Below are 18,053 nucleotides of genomic sequence, written 5' to 3'. Positions count from 1 at the left end.
ATTAAATCTGAAATTCTGCTGGCTTTAGTCAACATCTCTATGGAGACGAGCTGGAGACGTACCCACTTGTTTGTACATTTATGAGGTATTTTTTCAAACATGAAAACATCTGTCATAAAGTAAATGCTTCAATGTTATTTATTGGGTAAAATTTGAGGCGGTGTGGCTACAAAATATAATTCCAATATACTAGTAAAATGGCAATTTGGACGTTGTGTGAAATATGTTCCATGTTTGTGACACTCTGTGAGGTGACAGATGTTTGGATATTGGGCGATACAAAATAAACTGATTGATTGATAGGACAAGGGAAAACAAACAGGTTTTAATATAGAACCACCTTAATGAAACGAAACAAAGCTTAATCTGTCATCAATTCTAGTACCGAGGAGGAACACTGTCTCTAAATGACTTGACCAGAAGCCGAGATCATATCACCAATGGGACGCCTCTCCGATGTTTGGAAACCATATGAAGCGGGTTTGCTTGGACAGGGAGAGCAGAAATGTCAGGTAGACAGTGTCTTTGTCATGTTGTAAGTGCAGTGTGGCAGTTACCTGAATCCCTCGCTCCCTCCAGACCGGCACAGCTCTCACCTCAACAGTCCAAACAGATGCCAAGAACCGAGGCAGCAGCACTCATGTTTGCGTTGGCACGTCTGGCTCTCCCGAAATCAAGCAAACAACCCCAGGAGGTCCGTGTAGCCATAAATGTCAAAAAAAGGACAGATTTTCATACAGTCGCTGCCTGGTGTGGGCTGCAATGCAAAAGGCAGATGCTGTTTTGAAGCCAAGGCGTAGCTCGCATTTAATGAGCCTCATAGGTGTTTGATGATCGCCCAAATAAGCTGTAAAGCAGAGATTTTGTATACAGTAGATAAGAATGATGAGAAAGCTGTTGCATGGACCTAATGTACAGCATGCATCAGATCATCACGATTCCACTTCTAAAGCTGCTGTGAACCCAAGGATACAATGACAACTTTCAACAATAGTCACAGTTGTTTTGTGATGTTTCAGAATTGCGGACGTACTTTGACAAGTATGGTTTGAGCTTAGTTTTATTTGGAGGAGCAATCTTCATTGTTCAATTGTACAATGACAAATACATTTAGTGGCAGAGGGGTTAGTACTTCGACCTGAGTGAATTGGTGACTCTAATGTGATATAATAATGCATTGATTTTGTATAACTCTTTTCTGGTCATTCAAATTTTACATTGCATCATTTACATATTCATTCAATCCACCCTCGGCAGTGGATAGCTACTTTTGTCGCCACGGCTGCCCTACGGGTGGACTGATAGAGGTGAGGCTACCAATCTGTGTCCGACCAACCTAAACTTCTCACTCACACATTTATTCACCCGGTGTGGGTTAAGTTTCTTACCCAGGGACACAACAACAGTCTGCACCTCCAGGAGCCGGGTTTCAAATTGCCAATCTTCCTGTTAAAAGACAGCCCACTCTGCCATCTGAGCCACTGTCGCCCCTGAATACAGCCCTTGCGAGTGAGTCTTTTAGGGGGTTATTTACCAAGCGTTTGCTCATGGGCAAAGCGAGTAGCATGCGCATGTGTTAGACGTACCATGTAACTGTAATACAGGCAACATCAAATGGTAAATTAAGTGCAACATGCAAATTATGTTGAATTATTATGAAATAGCATATTTTATCTTTCGGCTTGCACCTGCTATTTAGCACACACCGTGATGAGTGTCCCTCCGAGTGAGTAAGGCAGCCATCCACGTCAATAGCTCCTAATATGATCAAGTCGAATTAGATCAGTGAAATAAAGACACTGCAATTCATAGTTTGTGCACTAGAAGGAGTAAAACTGAGAAAGCATGTCATTATGTATGTTTTAATATCTGTGACATTGAACATCAGCAACACGAGCCTTGCTTTGGAATGAAGTCTGTCGAATATTTCTTACCTGTGGCCAACCAGAGAATGTGAGCGTTGCCAAATTCCCAAACTGCATTGCATCATGTTGCCTTGAAAGTTTCTATTGTCAACTTTTGAGTTTGCTTTTTTTTTCTTTTCTTTTTTTTATATAGCACTGCATCCTGGCCTCGCGCTCACCCTCTCCCTCTCACACACAACCCACTTACATTTTTATATTAGCCGCCAAAGCACCAACTGTGCATGTGGAGACACAACCCCATTACGTCTGATATATAAGATGATTGCTTTTATCGCATACAGCTTTTAACGGCAAACTGGTCTGGCACAACCTTGGACCAGTTACAAAAAAAATCAAAAGTAATTACAAAGCAAAGCCCAATCGCTCCTGCAAGAAGGAGGGTTTCTAAAAATGAAGCTTTAAACCAACTCGTTATCTTCCCTCTCCCCTGTCGACTCAATGTGGCATTTATTTGGCCTTCAAAGAATACTAGCTCTTGTATCACTGATGGGGGGGGGGGGGGGATGAGGCCCTCAAATGAACCAGCATTTATCCCGGAGCGGCTTAAGTGTTTCGAGTTTAACTTCCGCTGCGACGGGGTCAAGAGAAGTATGGCGTCTAATTATTTCTGACAAAGCAAGTGGATTTGTATTGAATCGGCAAGAGCTGTGGCAAAGAATAATAGTTCTCATCCGCTTGACATTTATATGAAAATACAAAAAAGTGACAATGAAAGGGGGACAACCATCTGTATTTGGAGCTATTATGGAGCGTTATGTACTTTAATTTTGAACAGACATGCTTCGGGGGACTTGAAGAGCTGAGAGAGCGAGAATACGAGATACGAATCACAGAATGGAAAAAAAAAAGAAAGCTCCGAGGTGATCAAAATGTGGTTCTGAATGGAAATGCTATTGCACTCCTGTCTCCTGTATTAAACACATTTCAGAATAGGCTACTTCACCCCGACATTTCTCATTATTTGTTGTACTCTTGTTCAATCCAATCCACTTTATTTATGTAGAACAAAACACACTCAAATCAGTCCTCCCGTCAGTCCTCCTTTTAATAATAAAAATATCAGAAAATTGTGTAAGAGAGAAAAACACAAGGACTTAATCATACTATGGAAGAAAAGAGTATAATAAAACCAGCAGAATGATGAAACCAAAATATGTCCCTGTATTAAAACTGTCCTCAGCCTTTGTTGTTTGTATGTAGTCAGGGAGTACATACAAAGCTTTCACACACTGGCAGTGTTTACATGGAGACCAAAAATCGGATTTCTGGAGTACTCAGATTATTGAATAGCATAACCTGATACACATTATCTGATAAAGATGTAATTTGACTTCTTTATGATTTTTCACACTTGTGTTTAAACTAACCTGGAAAATAAAGGAAACAAGGCAAAACTAATGTCACAAAGATTAAAAGATATATTAAAAAAGAAAAAAAAAAGTTTCCATAAAAAATAAATAAATAAATAAATCACTAATTGGTTTCAAACTGTACTAACTTGTTTATCTAGATACATCCTCTCTGTAGTTACCTTGGGGGTAATACAAGTGTTAATGGGATGATTTGGAGGTCTTTCATATCCCCCGTTGTCTCTGGCCAGAAAACCACAATTGCAACTTCGCTGCCACCGGGTCGGAGCCACCAATACACACTAATGGAATCAAGAAGAAGAAGCTAACAGGCTAACGGGCAAAGCTAAATGTGGGCTTTGGCCACGTAAACAGTATTTACAGCCACGTTTGAGTGAAAAAAATGTGTACAATATCCCTCTCTCCCTTTGTCTTTTCTGTCAGGGTAGTATTTACTCTCACGGACAATTAATGAGTAAAACAACACAACATGCAGTGGCGCTTATGGCTGCTAGGGGCATGACTTACTTAGTACTGCTTTAAAGCAGGAGCTGATAGTCGAGTGGTTAGAGCTTCTGCACATATGCAGAACATTGCTCCATCCTCAACTTTACTGAGTTAACTACAATTACGAGGGAAAATAATGCAGGTTTGAACCCTGGACCTTTGAGTTTGTAAACCTGTGCTGTCTCCACTGGGCTCATGCTCAGGAGTGTAATGCCACATGGAGCCCTTTGACTCCAAGTCCAAATATGGAGGTCATTTTGAGACATTTTCACCTGGTTGTGCAGGTGGAGATGGCTGAAGGGAGGGGCGGAGAGAGAGTTCAGTTGTTCTAAAAATTCAAATCTGCTCTGGCTCATGTAAAACCCGGAGTTTTGGGTGATCAGATTTCTGAAGTGAACATAAACGCATCGGATCTGATTATTGGATTATCTGATTTCTCCAGTTATCTGACTTTTCTATATAAGGTATAAAAGGTTTCTTGGTTAATGCTTTTTTGCATTTGCATTGCTTTCTCTGCACAGTATTTAACCTCCATGTGACCCGCACGCTGCTCAGTCATTACGCCGGTGGCCTCTGGTGATGTCCAATGCAATCAAAATATTTTCGCCTCCTTTGTCCTTAACCTTTTAATCCTAAATTACCGATGGACCTTTCAAGAACTCTTCAACACTGTTTAAATTACCTCTGCCTTCCTCAAAAGGCTCATTGCTGAATAATATTTGACCTTGGTCTGTGCACTCAATATTTAAATTGAAAAAACACATCAAAAATAAGATAGAAATGTACTTCTTCAAAACATTTGCAGATGTTTACCAGATATCATTCCTGTCACTTCTGAATACAGTATTGTGAGTTTGAGTGGCCAATTGTTGTGAAGTGTCTGATCTAGCGGCAAAAGTACGTGATGATTTTTCATGGTCAACCCACTTAGCCACTGCATAATAGGATGGAAATGGCATTGTTTTTAACCTTGTGTTTTCTGGTAACATACCGCCTTCACACTTTGTTAAACCTTTTTAACTAACCGTAAGATAAAGTTGAATGAGGTCCCCAGTTGGCGTGGGTAATGATCATGTAGTTAACCTTAATTATACCTTTAGTTACCATGCTGTTCCCAGATTACCGAGCTGTCACTGTGCTGTAAAGTGCTGCCCAAGTTCAGTAAAACCTGACCTTCACCAGTCGGTGCATTTCTGTCCATTACTTTATATTCTCTCCCCAAGACCCAGGAGTAACATTTCCGATCATTATTCCTACAATGTCTCCCCAGTCTAGTAAAGCGGACACGTTACAACTCTGGCCATTACCTTTTGTGACACTGTGGCCGCATAGAAATATATATAAATGCCAATATATGCCCCCCCTGCTCTGGCCTTAGATTTACTCTACGTTTGTTGTGGAAAGCTCCTGGGACAATGCACTCGAAGGAAATATGGATCGCGATAAAAGGCAACAGACAATATGAGAATTTAATCAGCATGTGCCACGTGGGACGCCTCCCCAACCAGCTTTGTTTCCTTACATAAATACAGGAGAAGGCGGGATGTTTGTTGCCCGGGATCCGAACAGAACAGTGTAAAGCTGTAAGTCTTGTTTTTTTTTTCCAGAGGGTATGTGCCTTTTGGCTAACTACAAGTGTGGATTTAGATGGACAATATCCAGCAACATTGTCCCGAGGCTGTTGCTTTTACTGTAGCGAATATATGGCTGTGAAAAGAAAAAAAAAAGGCAGGAGAACACTGCACAAGATGGCTATACCGTTATCTTTTATAGATGCAATATGGTGAATGGAATTGTCTTTTTGTGACCTGCTGCAGGAGTTTTCAAACTGTGGTGCTAACCCTTATGGGCCATACCACCTTGTGAATGGATTTTGAGCTTTAAAAGTGTACAGGGCAATGCTATTATACAATTACAATGCAGTATGTTGGAATCAGCAGCGCCATTGAACGGGATTACGTACTTGACTTGTGTGAATGAAGTGATAATGCTACTATATCATGGTACAATAACATTGAAATGCATATACACTGACTTTTTACTATACCTACTTTACATGTACATGCTTTTCTTGTGTCTTACAGGCTACGGTATAGGATTGCCACAGGGATCACCTCTCACCCGTAATGTGTCGGAGTTTGTGAGCCGCTACAAGTCAGACGGCTTCATGGACATGTTGCACGACAAATGGTATAAGGTGGTGCCCTGCGGGAAGAGAGTGTTCGCAGTAACCGAGGTAAGCCAGGAGAGCGCGTGTTTATCTTCTGTTGTTGTGGTGGCGGACGTGCACTGTGTGCCAAGCAAAGCCGGGGCATGTCCACAAATGAGTGTCTACCCCTGGGACATTGGCTGAATTGGCTGCCACACACACACAGGTGACTACAGAGAGGAGCACACCGCGATCGCGTAACTCCCAGGTCTATTTACGGACCTTAACCAGAGATACAGACACTTACAGCTGAGTGGAGAAGACACTTATTTGTGCTGGAGCAAAGTACTCACAGTTCTCGGCCCCTTCCTGTTTGCGCCTCTTTAGAAAAGTTGAATTCCCAAGGTGGCACCCTCCATTATCTGTGTCTCATATTTGTGCTATAGTAGTCTCTCAGCCAATCTCTTCAAAACGCCGCTCATCTTCTTCCACTTATCCTGTTAGGGATCTCTGGTGCCAACTCAAAGTTTAGATTTTTTGTTTTTAACTGTGACTTAATATTTTGAGCATAACGCAAAGTTTTTTTTGTTTCATGCTTCCGTACTTGGGAATGTTTTATTCATCTCCCTTTATAGAGTCAAAATGAGAGTAATCCATGAAACTTCTTTGTCTTATATATTGAAGCCCATAGACCAGGGGTAGGCAACGTCAGGCCCGGGGGCCAAATCCGGCCCTCCAGCACAGCCCCTCTGGCCCTCAAGATGATTTTAAGAAACAGTATTACACAAATCAGAGAGTACTGTTAACATTATTAGTTAAATGGGGGAAAAAAAGGTAGAAATACTGTCAATACACCCAATTAGGTCATATATTATGTACAACACTGGCATTTGAAAGAAGTGCACAAGGACAAGAATAGTTTTAAAGAAGAAATTACATAAATCTACTTGAATTAACAGATTAAATTTAAGGTTTGAGTAGATTTGGTCTGATTTTAGACGAGGGTTAGGGTTAAAACCTCGAGTATAGTAGTTATCTTAATTCAGATAATCTTGTGTCATAGCATTTGTATCTTGGATTACTTCAAACCGACTCAAATTCAACATAGAACTTTAATTCAAGAAATTTTAACTCATTTATCTCATTTAAGATGGTCATTTTTCCAGTGTTGTGCTTTACTTTGGGCTAATAATCAGTGGCCCGAAGCCACTCGCCCTCGGTCTATCTACAATAAAGAAAATCGGCCCTCGGCCAAGAAAACTTGCCTACCCCTGCCATAGACCTTCACCAGACTTGCTACGATCACTTCTGAAATTGTAGATTTTGGGCGGTAGAGAAACCAGGAAATGTTTTCTGGCAAATATCTAAGATTCATACAGTGTTGTATAGTGGGTTTTGACCTGTTCTTCCAATACTAGTCCAATAGTAGACACATTTTTGATGCTTCTTCTTGCTGAATCGGTACATATCATCAAGAGATGGTCTTTTTTATTTGAAATGTAATAATCCTACACAATTCTAACCTAACAAATAATATTGTATTGTGAGACAGAGCTGGCATGAAGGTTTTAAGCATAAGTTAAGATGTGGGGCACAATTTAAACCTCTGCTTGTCGAAGGTTTCGCGGCACTAACCACCGATCTATGGCCTTTCACCCCGTGTACGCTTCAGTATGCGGCCCCACATGAAAAAAGTTTGGACACCTCTGGACTAGATGGAAGTCCAGAGATGGAAGTTTAGCAGCAGTTGTGGTGAATAGGTCCAGGCTGGAGCAAGCAGGGGGTAGAAAATACATAATTTGAACATTTTTAAACTTGTCGTCTTGTCCCTTTAAGCAATGGTTAGCTGCTATGGTTTTAAACTTGTTTCACAGTGTTTTACTCCACATATGCCGCCCTTGGACCCTGTTCTGGCATATTTTAAATATAAGTTGATAAAAACTAAATCCATGAGGTATTTCCACTCATACATTGCTATACTTCAGGGCGTAGATGTGCAAAGTAATACAAAACAAAACTGAATAATGTATAATATCATAGCTTCAAGGAGAACAGTGGCCAGTAGATCATAGAGTTTACAAGAAGTATGACAACAACTTTCACAGGCAGTTACTTTGGGCAAGTTAGCGTCTCCTGATTCCTAACACATTTAACACAGTTAAGCATCTGCATTTTAGCAGTAATTTGCGTACTGTATTGATTTGACATCGTTTTTATGTCAGATTCCCCTCCAGACACAAGCCTCTCTATCCATGTTTGGGGTTGGTACAAGAACCAGCCAGACTTGATAAAGAAGAGCCATGATACCCAACGTGTATATGCATTATTCATTCAATCTAGTATTTTACTTGCATGTTCAGATGGCTCATTCGAGAAGAGCTGCTTATTTGTACAAGTTTCTGCCAGCTTTTCCCACTTGGAGGACAAGATCCTACCCTGCCCCGAGTGTTGAGTGCAGCTCGGGTGGCTGTGGCCCCGCAATGGGATTGAGCTCCTTGTAAAACCTCCTGCGCTCCGCCACTTGTTCATGCTTCACTTTTCTTAATGTTATGGTGCACCCACTGATATGGTGAAAATATCAGTGTTCATGTCTTCAGTTGGTGTTGCAGCTCTTTTAAAGCGCCATTCCCTGCTTCACTTGGGGAAAACGGACACACTCCTCCTTTGTTCATACTCTATGTAAAATACCAGAATACCACAGGATTTTTCGATATGTCTGCAACATAGGCACTGGAATAGCTGTCCACAAAAGCCACCCTTTTCACTGTTTGTGAAAGTCTTCTGTAGGGGCTGACTGACAAGAACACGGCTTCTAATCTTTGTCCACACCTTTTACATCAGCCACTCACTTGCAAAGCACATGCACTCCCTCAGCACTGTGGCACAGCTTGTGCTTCACAGCATGAAGGCTCCGTGTTCGATCCCTGGGCAGGACTGTGTGGAATTTGCATGTTCCCGAGTGCTCCCGTTTCCACCACCACTAAAAACATGCACAATAGGTTAAGCCTCCATCCAGGTCATTCTGCTGCCCACTGCTCCTTACTGGTTGCCCCAGCAACAAAGGATGAATGCAGAGAACACATTTATCTACAGCAGGGGTTTGTGTCATGGAGGGCCAATTTTCTTCATTGCCAAAACACCAAGGGCCGAAAGTCACAGTTGTAGCCGAAAGTAAAGCACCTTTTTTCTACAAATAGAAGTTTTGCACATAATTACATACATTATTTCTAAAAATTACATATACATTATTTCATTTATACATTATTTTCCACATTTTAGAGTCCTTTTCACGTATTTGGTCTCTGATTTATGAATTCATGTTTCTTTAAAATTCTCTTGGGGTCAAAGGTTTTATGTTCGAGGGCCGAATTTGGCCCCCGGGCCATGCGTTGCCTAACCCTGATCTACAGGATCAATAAAGTATACCTTAATCCTAATACCCAACCTTAACTCACTTAGCCTTTTGTGAGGTGTCTTGCCAAAAGACACGACAATAGTAAAAACACTGCTAACCACTCTGCCACCACAGTAGTCTTGCTTCACAGTGAAATTGCATAAACCTGAAAGAAAAGACCTGAAGTCCGGCCTGCAGGATGCTGTAACTGTTAAAAGTGGGTTAGGAGAGGTAGGAGACCGTGCATATAGCGGGATTGTGATACTGCCCTCTGGATTGGGAGCAAAACGGGGTCAGCCTTGTCACTGATGAATTTGTCGAGTCAGCGTGAGGCTAATTGCCATCTGCGGCAGTGCAGGAGAGTGCGGGACAGTGGAAGTGATATGAGAGAGCGCAGGGAGACAGGGCTCCTCCACTGCCTCCACTACTGCCCCGGGACGATCGAGCCTCTGAGCGATAGACATTATGTCAGCGGAGATGTGGCTGACGGAAATGGGAACAAAGTGCTCTTCAATTAAACATCATTTGCCCCCCGTCTCCTCCTCTCTCTGCCGCGGCTCTGCATTACAGTGCTGCTTGACCAATCATGTTTCATATATTATTGGACTGTACATTTTCTACCCAGATAGGGAAAAATGGAGACTTCGTGTTCTCAAGCAGAAGTGCAGTTTTGTTATAACAGAAGTAGAAAGGCTTTCTCTGCAGTAGTGATTCTCAACCCTTGGAGCCACCTTCAATCTATCAGGACAAGCAGTGACCCAAATAAAGATATTAAAAGCTCTATTTCTGTGTATATGTGATTACAGTTCAAGCTGTATCTGCAAGAACAGACTGCACACAGGAATAGCCTCTTACCACCTGCAACACCAAGCACCAGACTCTTTGCATTACTCTAAAGCAGGGGTCACCAACGTGGTGCCCACGGGCACCCAGGGGCCCTTTGGGGCATGTCCAGTAGCCCTTGGGACTTTTTCTAAAGTGTAAAACACTTCATTTTCGTGAATCTAATTCTTAAAATTACAGTTATTTCGGTTCTTGTGACTCAGTATGAGTTTAAAATAAAGCTATTTTAATATAATATGGGGTCAATATCCTATAAGTGAACAGCGTACGTTTAAGTCTTTAGGATTTGTTTTTAACTGGTAGCCCTCGAACAACTTAATGCTCTTAAAGTAGCCCTCAGCTGAAATAAGGTTGGTGACCCCTGCTCTAAAGAGTGTGATAATGTGACAATAAAACCCATTGTTTTTACTATTGGTCAATTAAAATAAAGATGTAATTCTTTTAGATTAGCATATGGGTAGTTAGCCTTTTCCAAAGTTTTGTTTTGACTTTGCTGTTCTGGTCACCGCAGCAAAAGAAGAACAACGCTCCCTGCTGGCGTCATGTATAACTACACCTGACTACATTTGTGTTATTAAGGATATTCTCAGAACAAAGCATTACTTTAAGTTATGTTATAAAAGTAGTTCTCAAAGCCTGAATGAACCATTTTAAATATGCCTTGCATCAGGACAATGCATATTTACCACCAGGCACTCTTTTTTTTTAAGTAAACGCCACTGCTGTGCTGCAAGTCCATCCTCATCTGTTTATTTATGTCCTCTGGGTTTACACATAGCCCAGCACCAGAATATAAACTGCATTATCTCGGTCCAACTGGTAATTATGTACACACAAATCATCCATCTTTGCATTCCCCTGTCTGTCTGTCCCAGCTAATCACTGTCACTGCCCCCCCAGCCCCGTCTCTGCTCTCTTTACGCTCACACTGGTTGTTTCTTTTAGCTCCTCGATTCAAGTATTGACTTTCAAGTCCCGTCCCAAAAACACGCTTTATATAGTGATTAGCTGAGATCATTGATTTGGCATACATTGACCTCAAATGTACTTTCAAATTCTGATATAAAATACTATTTGCAGGTGCCAATCAGTCAAAGGGGTTGCATGTGTGTTCTGGTGTTGGACATGTGTTGTCATATATTTATCTACATATACAGTAGTTTTAGTCTAATTGTATTGTATTGATTTGTATCAATTGGGTTTTATACGCAAAGTCCAGGCAGTGTCCTACTACCTCTTATCTGTGCTTGAAACTGGCTAAAAGAGTACACTGCAATATGCAAATGACTAGCTCTTTTCCCTCACAATGAGAAGATCCCAGGATGGTGTGAGTGGAGTTTGCTTGTTCTCCTCGCTTTCTGCAACAACCTGTAACACACACTGTAAGGCTAATCCTCCAGCTGGATACTCAACAAGGTGCTGGCTCAAGATCTGGAGATGGGTCTCAAGCGCTGTGGTCAGTCATCGCTCCCGGGATCGAATATATTTTTCCTAGGATAGTTTGTAGATCAGCCAGTCACAAGTCATGAGAGTGAAACGCCATACCTATATCAACCAATCAGCTTAACCCTGACCCTGCCCGAGCCGCTTAACCTTAAGGATAGTGGGCTGGGGCCTAATCTAAATGCGTCTCTGATTGGATGATGAATGTCCACCGTTTACCAACTATCCTGGGAAAAATATTTGTGTCTCCCGGCAAGAAGGAAAATACATCCCACCGCAACAATAATGGGCACAAACACATGTTAATAATAATAAGAAAGCACTTGCCTGTGACCACTGTGGTATAATGATGCTAACCACCGCTGCACACGCCCTGTTCATAGCTAAATTGCATCCTGAAGATGTTCTTATATTCTTCTAACCCAGCCGGTCTTTCTGCCCCTCTCCGTCTGTCTGTTCCACCCCCCAGACGCTGCAGATGGGAATCCAGCACTTCTCGGGCCTGTTCGTGCTGCTGTGCATGGGCGTGGGCGGGGCCTTGCTGACCTTGGCAGGGGAGCATACCTTCTATCACCTGGTGCTGCCTCGTCTGCGCAGGACCAACACGCTGCAGTACTGGCTGCACACGAGTCAGGTGAGAGAGGGGGGAACATGTGTAGCAGAAATACTCCCGGGACGAGGTATTAATGACTGCAATCTGTCCAAACGCATGCACACACTGGATATCACTGGGGCATGGGGGGAGAGAGGTGAGCTGAGGAATGGGCTCTCAGCTGTGGGTAGCTCACGCCCTCTACTGGAATAGAAATGTTACTACAGGTCCATAGAACGTCTTTGAAGGTGTTTTGAAACAGAGCACTAATTTGACAATTAGCCAAAACGGAATTAGAAAGACTTAATCTAATCTTCATGATTTGCTAGTATTTAATTTACTTTTCAATTATATAGTGAAAGGGAGTTGAATGAGAGATTCTTTTTCAGTTCAACATTGTCTGGAACTTTGCCACCCCGAGCGCCACTAGACTAGTTTATAACCATGATACACAGAAAATAAACAATAGTAACAAACTATGATTAAGTAACTATCTTTAACTAAACTTTATGCCAATGTTAAAGACTCCAAACTCACAGTACAGACATGTTGAAAAGTAGAGAAGGTTAGTGATTGAATGCTTCTTGATGGGTATTCTGAAATACTAAACCAAAGCATTAAACCACATCTCTATATTGTTGTTTATCGCAGATTTCTGTTTTTTACTGATAGAAAGAAAATCCTGTATGATGGGTGTGATGCCTGACTTACTATATTAAGTATGAATACATTCAGTATAGAACACAACAGTATACTTTGTAAAATACATGGCAAATACATGGAGTAAGTCTTGGGGGCCAATGCTTAATGTCTTCTTTGTTTGAAATGCCAAGTTTTTGTCAGACATTTCTGCTGAAAAGCGCATTGATGTTAATTTTTTTTTTCAAGTGACACTTTAATTAATTTCGACAATGGACAGGAGACGATTAGAAATCCCTAAACTGAATGTCACTTTTTATTAAATTCTACGCTGCATTAAATGTGTAGCCTTTGGCGATATTAAACCGAATATTGGAGGTGAATATCAAAGCTGTTGACATTTTTTCCTTTCCTGCCACATTTCTCTCAAAGGACAGTGACTCTGATGCCGCCTGCAGCCGGTTCGCATCACAGGGAGGGCATTTGAGCGAATCCGCAGAGCACTGTCCCGCCTTCTGATGATATATACGCATTTTAATCAAAGGCAACATTTCTCCAAACTTAGTTCTGTAAGCCTATAGCATAGACTTTGCCGTCATTTTAAACAGGCAGCTTTTTTTTTTTCCAATTATTGCCGCACATACTTGGTGCAACGGCGTGGAAGGATTTCACTCAGAAAGTCTAATTTGCCGTCTTCAGTTCAGAGGAGGTGATGAAGTGATAGGAAATTCCGCAATCAGCGCGTCTCATTTATTTCGTCTTCTTTGCTTCCAGAAAATCCACCGGGCGCTGCACACCACATATGAGGACGTGGGGAAGGAGCTGACAGGCTTTGAGGAAAAGTAAGAGGCATTTTTCAGTTTGACGTCTCTCTTTTGGAGGCATTTGGAAGATTTGTTCAGCTCATTTTGTTTCCATAGATGCCCCATAACTATTCCGTACTATTTACTTGCAACTGGCAACACTTTGTCATTGTTATGAATGCAGTCTGACATTGAAAATAGACACATTCAATCAAGATTTTACACAAGGCAGGTTGTTTTTTGTTCTGACAAAGGCTGCAATAAATTAGGTTGGAATATTGTTGCTTGGGTTGTGGCTTCATGGTGGGTTTAAATGCCATACTACTTAAAAAACACTGGCCTCTTGGTTAGGGCTGCAACACACATGTAGTGGACTCTTTGTAAGACTGGACATCATGAGTTCAACTCCCAGCTCTGACAGTTTTCCCAACAAATGTCACGTCAAACTGTTCTTTTTGGTTTGTGAGATTTACTCAATAGGAAAGCACAGAGGGAAAGTGTAGTGAAGAGCGGGAAGAGACATACAGCAAATTGTCAGAGCCAGGACTCGAACCCATGATGTGGTGAACAGTATTTCACCATATGTGCAGCGGCCTTATCCATGATTAGACTATTGGCTGCACAAATATATAATGCAGAAATACACAATCATTAAAGTATTCTGAAGTTGCGCAATATTGAAATTGCACAATATTCAAAGTTTGGATTTTTTTTCTTGGACATTTGCCTCCACATCATAAACTCATTACCTCTTACCTTTCTTCCAGACCGTCCTCTTGCATCTCAGAGAACTGCACCCTCCACCGGAAGCAGCACCAGGCCCCGCCCCCGTCGCCCCCGACATCGCTTCCTGCCTCCCTCACGGGGCTGGACACGGGCGCCTCCTCCTCTCCATCCCAGGACCACAAGGAAAAACGAGTGCACTTTGACCTGGACACGCTGCACAGCTACCGCCTGCGCACACACACCGCTTCCGTCCGCGGGCGCCCCGGCATGGTGGGACGTCCCGGCTTGGGCCTCGGCGGACTGGGCCTCGGGAGCTTGACCGGTTTCGGATCTCCTGGTCAGATTAGCCTCCACGCTAACGGGGGCCCACCGTCAACCTTGGCGTCCGCCGGGTTGGTCCTGTCCCCCTTGGGAAGCAGGGCGACCCAGACCAGTCTTTGGGAAGGGGAGCTCGAGGAACTGCAAGGGAAGATTGAGATTTTCCGAACCCAATTACGGGAAGCCCTGGCCCGGAGAGCCGAGATTCAGAGCAGCTTAGAAAGAGAGAGGAGTGGATTTGTACGAAGGGATACCAGTTTGGAAAGACAGAGAATACAAACTATAAATACGGACAAAAGTGGCTTGGTGCAGCCTATCATTCCTGAACGGGACAGGACGGGCCAAATGCAGGCTTTGAACAATCAGCAAGCGGCACGGGCCAACCAACCAGGGGCGACTCTAGAGGCACGGAGCAGCCAATTAAATAACACATTGGACAGAGGGCGGTCCAATGAGGTAGGCGCGGTCAACACATTGACAGGGGAGAGGACTGTGCCATCGCGTACTTTCGGTAGTTTGGAGCGTATCCGTGGAAACCAACCGGGAACGGGCCTATCACGAAACACTTCCAGCCTGGACAGACAGAAGGCCAATCTGACGCGGGCTCTCAACACTCTGGACAGGGCGAAAACCAACACCGGCACTGTGAACAGGACCTGAGCAGAGGGCGCTGGGATAGAGCTGTGGGAAGCAGGTGACGGCAAAGTCGATACTACAAGTCTTTGCGTTAAGGGGAGACGCTACTTTTTTAGGTCACACAGAAGAAACTTTATTCTATAGACTTATTAACTTGTTTGTTTGCTCAAAATACATTTTTCTCTCAATCAATGGATGATATCTACACTTAAAGTAGCACCAACGGACACCAAATGCTGCCAAAATCCAGTTGCCTTTATGATGATCTGAATATAAAACCATTAGTGTGTGGTCCTCCGCGTCAGATGTTTTGCTGTCTATATGCATTTAGCTGCTTGAGGCAACCCGGTTGGAAACTTCTCAGAAATAAATTCCTTGTCACTCGTACGAAAAGTTTTGGAATTGCCTAAAGACCTTCAAAAGTGGCCGAAATGATGCATTCGTAAGTGCCAGGTTGAGAAACGTTTTAATTTCCCTTGAGGTCACTGTCTGCAACTTGATTTATTTTACGGGGGAAAACATGTCATCCGTAGACAGTAATATTTCACACCGCAAGATGTTGAAATATTGAGAACAAATTGCAGCGCTTGACCACAAATACTCCAAAATAATTGTGTTACTCCTGTGTGTTTGCCACTAGAGGGTGCTGCACTTCTGCCTCCCACAGCTCTGGACACAGTGGCCACCTTGTTGTTGTTTTTTTACCTGAGGATATGTGCATTTCTATGTGGATTACTGACTGAAGCTACCTTTATCTTGAATGAAAAGAACTAGAACTTTTTTTGAATTTCTACTCAAAGCAATGTGCGTGTGACTTTTGACACACAGGCCGAAACGAGGCTGGGATTGTGGCGATGTTAAATGGATTCACATCTGTGGTGTGCAGTGGTGCTGTTCACATGCGACGAAGAACACATATTTTACTGAGAAAGAGCTTGTGGTACTGGATATTTAAGCAAATACTTAAAAAAAAAAAAAGATTTATCCCTTATAAAATTGTATCAACATATTATTGAAATTTATCATAAATATCATTCTCATGTTTTGAAATAAACATCTATTTACATATTTACGCTGATGTGTAGACACTTTTTTCGAAAGACAGCGAGTGGCAGAGGTGTTAGTGCTCATATCTCTAAAGCATTTGGATATGGGTTAGATTCTTGTGGTGCAATCCCTGAAGCAAGACCTTAGACAAGTTGGAAACGCTTTAGAATACAGCCTGCGTTCCAGTTGAAAGTACGGTGTAACAAGTAATTACACATGTAAGTACAGGTACTCTTACATGTGTAACTTGTGTAAGGGGGAAAAATATGTAACAAGGTATACACATTGTTCCCCCTTGTTACACTTTGTACTGCCTTGATACACATTGTTCCCCCTTGTTACACTTTGTACTGCCTTGATACACATTGTTCCCCCTTGTTACACATTGTTCTCCCCTGTTACACATGTAAGAGTACCTGTACTTACATGTGTAATTACTTTCTTGTTATTCCATACTTACACCTGGAACACGGGCTGTATTCTAAAGCGTTTCTTCAAGTTTCTTTCTGCACTCTCAATAGTCCCTGAGCATTGCACATATTTGCCAAATATCATAATTTTGCTCAGATATAGTTGTAACTCATTTTGTTTGAATCGCTTGATAAAAATAAAAAATCAATGCCTTTTTTGTGAGACAACAATTCTATAGTTATTACAGCAACATTAACAATTCATGAATTCATGTACATTATTCTACTAGGCTACAAGTAATGAGGACTCACTGCTGGAGCTCATCATATCGACAATAGCCCTTAGGCAGAGAAATGGCTTGTGAGCATGTTTATGAACGATTAAATGCAATGATTTCTCCATATTCTTGCTAACCACCTCATTTTTTTATTGGAGCGACCCGGTAGGATACTAAGTTTACAATCGATATTTCCTTCCATACTGATATCTTATAGCAAAAGTTAGAAATTGTAAAAAATGCTGCAGTTTTATTCACATCTGAGTGAGACGCTCGCCTTGAAGCGCCTCAGGGCACACTGGGTAATTGTTTAGATCGAATGCAATACCTCGTTTCAACCACATGAGGGCGCTTCAATCTGCGCTCCTCTGTAAGTTCATGCAGGGTATGACTTCATATCAGTATAGTGCATCTAAAAATAACCTCTTTTGACAGGTGTGGTGTTATGAGAGCGAAATGATATGCACCCATGCTTTTTTTTATTTTATTACTTCCTCGTCAGTCTATGAAACGCTTCAACTTGACATCCATTATGACTGAACACCTGTCTTCCCTGATATACGCTATTGATCTTGGCTTTGCACTTGCTCAACATAATTATAGATAGTCAGACTTATGCTGAATATTGTGTTGCTACTATTTGAATTGCTAATGTGGAGCGTGACACTATGCAAAGACAACACAGCCACAAGAATTAACAATGTGTGGGATGTTGGCAAATTCTGAATAGCTTCGCTTCAGCTCTTAAGATTTCCCTGTTTGAGAATTAGAATACTGCACACATTATACATCTATAGGGGCGACTGAGGCGTGTCTTTGTATCCTTGGGCAAGACACATGTGTAATGTGTTGGTGCAACTGTGTGATCGGTGGTGGTTGGAGAGGCCATGGGCAAAGTTTGGCTGCCAAATATGTGTCAGTCAGACCCAGGGCAGCTATGGCTATGGATGTGTTTCAATCATTGATCAGCCATTACAATAGCTTGGTTTGTTGT

General features: G+C 42.2%; 1 protein-coding gene across 1 annotated transcript in view; it reads left to right on the top strand.

Moving 5' to 3' along the window:
- LOC306975703 (glutamate receptor ionotropic, NMDA 3B-like) overlaps positions 1–16,324 on the top strand; it is a 148,136-nt gene extending 131,812 nt beyond the window's left edge. The window contains exons 9-12 of the mRNA XM_079573372.1: positions 5,866–6,017; positions 12,080–12,244; positions 13,616–13,683; positions 14,412–16,324. Of these exons, the coding sequence (XP_079429498.1) occupies positions 5,866–6,017; positions 12,080–12,244; positions 13,616–13,683; positions 14,412–15,348 (1,322 nt within the window). The 3' untranslated portion in view covers positions 15,349–16,324. The remainder of the gene's footprint in view (positions 1–5,865; positions 6,018–12,079; positions 12,245–13,615; positions 13,684–14,411) is intronic.
- The last annotated feature ends 1,729 nt before the right edge of the window (positions 16,325–18,053 follow it).

The sequence above is a fragment of the Gobius niger genome (genome assembly GCF_951799975.1).
Source record: "Gobius niger genome assembly, chromosome: 16".
Lineage (NCBI taxonomy): Eukaryota > Metazoa > Chordata > Actinopteri > Gobiiformes > Gobiidae > Gobius > Gobius niger.
Note: the sequence above shows the minus strand (reverse complement) of the source record. Positions and strands in the feature narration are given on the sequence as shown.